This window comes from Morone saxatilis, unplaced genomic scaffold (assembly GCF_004916995.1).
Source record: "Morone saxatilis isolate NCDOM2014 unplaced genomic scaffold, NCSU_SB_2.0 Contig11, whole genome shotgun sequence".
Taxonomy (NCBI): Eukaryota; Metazoa; Chordata; class Actinopteri; family Moronidae; genus Morone; species Morone saxatilis.
In genome coordinates, this window is record NW_023339663.1 from 30,092,369 (window position 1) to 30,096,097 (window position 3,729).

The 3,729-nt window shown below is 41.4% G+C and overlaps 1 protein-coding gene across 1 annotated transcript in view; it reads right to left on the reverse strand.

The window, feature by feature from the left end:
• The window catches only part of adamtsl3 (ADAMTS-like 3), a gene marked incomplete at its 5' end in the record, with an annotated part of 42,706 nt that overhangs the window by 28,728 nt on the left and 10,249 nt on the right, over positions 1 to 3,729 (reverse strand). The window contains 2 exon segments of the mRNA XM_035682424.1: positions 889 to 1,129; positions 2,137 to 2,796. Coding sequence (XP_035538317.1) covers positions 889 to 1,129; positions 2,137 to 2,796 — 901 coding nt within the window.

A 3,729-nucleotide genomic window follows, 5' to 3' on the forward strand; every position in this document is an offset into this window, starting at 1 on the left:
CTCCCTCTACCTGTGTTGCTATCACAGCCTCTCTGTGGTTTGTTTCCATAGCCGTGCTCTGTATGCAGCTGAGTAGAGCCACTGAAACTGCTGTTTTTATCATCTACATCAGTGAATTAAGCATTTATTTCAACCAAACCAGAGTTATAGTTGAACAGTGGAAAGACTAACAAAGACAGCTGGTGCATTTTATTTTGTTTCTGTCTGAAGTATGGATGTTACAATGATATGCGAGGTAAAATTACAGTTTTTATGTATTGAGTCTCTTGTAGAGTGATAGTGATATTACGGCGGATCCTGTTCATAATGTTGTCAGACACTTAGAATAACAATCTGAGCCTGTCAGAGGCAAAAACAACAACTTTTAGCGGACAGACTTTGACGGTGCATGCCCAAGGATAAATGTTATCTTAGGTGCGGCCATTGCAGCCCTTTTAAAAATGTCCAATTCAGTGAATTGACCAAACCAGCATTGATGATTGTTGGAAAAATTAATAAAGTTGATTTTGGCGAGTTTCATTTTATTTCTGTCCCATTGTTTTGGTCTGAGGTTCAGGTAGTGCGACATCCAGTGGCAAGTGAATTCTGTATATACAACCTTTAACTTAGAGTAGTGTTTAAACAAAGAAATATGAGTGAAATTTATGATCTTGTGTATCATCCTCTTTTACATGCTGGAGCAAAATTTCTTTGGATGTTACACCTTAGGTATTCCACATAAATCTACCAAGGGTTGTTCATATAAAAAAAAAGTACTGTATTCATTCACCCATTTCCACTCTTTTGATTTGGACTAGGGCTATAATATTTGGCATATGATAGAATGATTAATAAAGTTTTCAAGAATTGGCGGTTTTTTTTTGCTGACCACTAACTGTGGTACGTTACCTGTCACTGCGCTCTAGCCAAACTCCGTCTTTGGTCCAGCTAATTATGGGAGGCGGGAAGCCATTTGCAGAACAGAGCACAGTCAGCGATCGGGTGGTGTTGGTGACGAGGGCGCTCTGTCCGACGCTGATGTTGATGTTCTTCTGAAACATCAGCTGGGGGGTCTGCTGCTGTCTGATTATCACTGGCCTTTTTGCAACTCTATCCATTGAAAAGCGCTCGGACCAGTTGGGCAGTATGTCTGTAGGACAAAGCAGACACAAACGTAAGTGTTACTCCGAGAATTGTGACTAACACCAGTATACAGATCTGCCAATATCATGCACAGATGTAAAAGTTATCCTATTTGAGTGAAAGTAGTTTCAAAACTCTCAAAATCTGTTTTTCACTAAAGAATTAGACTTGGATCCAGTATGCCTTCTGTTAGGAATGCCACACCCACAAATCAAGGGGAACTTGCACATGAAAGATGCTTAATGTTAATGTTGCAGATAAAAGCAAATTGCCAAAATGGATTTCAAATAGGCCACCAACTGTTATAGATTGGCATAAGCTAATATTTGATCTTTTACCCATGGAATATCTGACCTACTGGTCTAGAGGTATAATTGGTTAATGTTTTTATTCATGATCTCCATTTCTTGATTATGTAGGACCTAGAATGTCTAATATATTATGGAATGTGCTTCCTAGACCTAGGAATGATGGCTGGATGTTGAGTGGAATCTTTGTTGTCTGTATGTAATGTAATAATGTAATCTCTAATGTAAAATCGTTTACATTTCTCAACCAATTCCATTGAGTTGAGATAAAAGATTGAATTGGAAAAAACATATTGAGCTTGTGTGCAAGAGGCCCATTAGGATGGTACGTTGAGAAAAGTTTGTTCTTTGATCAATCCTTCTTCTCATCTAACTTTGTATTATAGTTGAATTATTTTCCATTTTAAGAGACAAGATTTGTCTGCACTTCTGTTTAGAAAATACTCATTGCTGTCAGGCAACATCTCCACATACATACATACATTTCATAATTTTATTTTATCTTTTTATTTTTAACTCCTATTCAACTAGACGAAAGAATGATTTGCATTTACCCTACTGTCATACAACAAGACATACATTTTTTATCAGATTTAGAGGTCCACAGTTATGGAATTCATTGAATATAACATCAAAATCATTTTCTGTTTGCCAGCCTTTGAGATGCAACACACTTTGCAGCATAGGCAGCTGGGGCTATATTTACCTTCCACTTGTCCTCCTCCTGCTGTAGTCCTGGTCCAGAGCTGGGCAGCAGACATGTGGGTCAGCAGTGAGGAGATGATCTCTGAGGCCTGCTCCTGCTGGATTTCCTCTCTGTCGGCCTGCAGCGTGATATTAATCAGCCTCTCCTCCACCCATGGCTGCAGCGAGATCTCCTGGACACTGGGGGGCTGCAACGACACACGAATTGGAGACGAGCGCCAATCGTCTGAGTAGTGCCAATGACAGCTGGGTAGCACAATCTCCCATTTGGGACTAGGACTGGCAGTAGATGCTCTGCCAGTTGACCTGCTGTCTCTACCTATTAGCTGGAGAGTGAAGATGTCTGAGGCAGGTCCAGCAACACACTTGTACACCCCGATGTCCTCTGCCCTTACAAAGTTGATCTTCAGAGAGGCAGATTTGGTGACAACCAGGCGTTTGGAATTGAGCAAGGGGCGGCCGTCTTTCATCCAGCGGATGTACTCTTTTGGGAAACTTCTCACAGGGCATTTGATAACCAGTGAGGTGTTGGGTAATAGGTAGGCGTGACCTCCGATGGTCAGGTGCAGGCGTTTCTCGTTGCGGGTTTGAATGTAGATATGGTGCTGACTCATGAGTGCCGGACACTGTTTAACCCGGTGGTCATAGCCTTTGGCATTTGCTGGATGAGTAATGCGAGTGGGTGTTTTCAGCAGACAACAGTGACAGAAGAAAGTTCACAAAAGTACACAGACAGACAAAAGACATCATTATGTCAGCATAAAAACATGAGTGATCAGCCTTTGTTGAAAATGTAGGTTACCTTCTAATACTATAATTTGTTTATTATTGTGCCTTGAAAAGCACACTACTATTCTTCCTCGGGCTTATTATGCTATGACTTTTCTAAGCGTTTCGCCAAACGGTGTTGCCAATAAATCGCCAAAAACCGGGCCAAAAAAATGAATGGGTGTGTATTGGAAAGAATGTTCAACTGACAATAACTGCCGTTTCATTTAGAGTCGAGCGAGAGGGGAAAATTTTGTCGAAAAATAAATTTGTAAACTGCCCTCAAGGCCACAAATGTCTTCTACAGAAATAATTTATAGATAGAACATAGTAAAATCCGTTGGGGTGGTAGTGATACCACTGCTGAAGCTGTCAGACAAATAGTCTTGGGGGAAAGGCACCTGCTGCGGCCAGCACACCCTCCTACAGCCCCATCTACTCCCATGTTAAATGTAGAGGAGACATTTTGAAAGAAGCTCGTTGAACTCTTCTTCTCTTTGTCCCAAGGTCACATTTTTTAACTTTAGCCACTGAACTTGGCAGTCCTATGGTCCAACAAGATGACCATGCTTACGGTCTTTTCAGTTTTCATTTCGGTCGTTCCTGGCCAATGGTTCGAGGGGATTCATTTTTAATGTTTCTGTCTCTCTCAAGAGTTAGAGAGCAGAGCAGAGGAGAGCGCAGCTGCCCTGGTTGCCACGTCAACCAAAGCCTGCCTGTGAACACACACATACACATAGCTAACGTTAGCTACAGAGGAGTATTAAGGTATTAATAAGCTAGTGTTAGCTAGCTGGCTAGCTAAAGATAATTAAGAGGGTGGCTA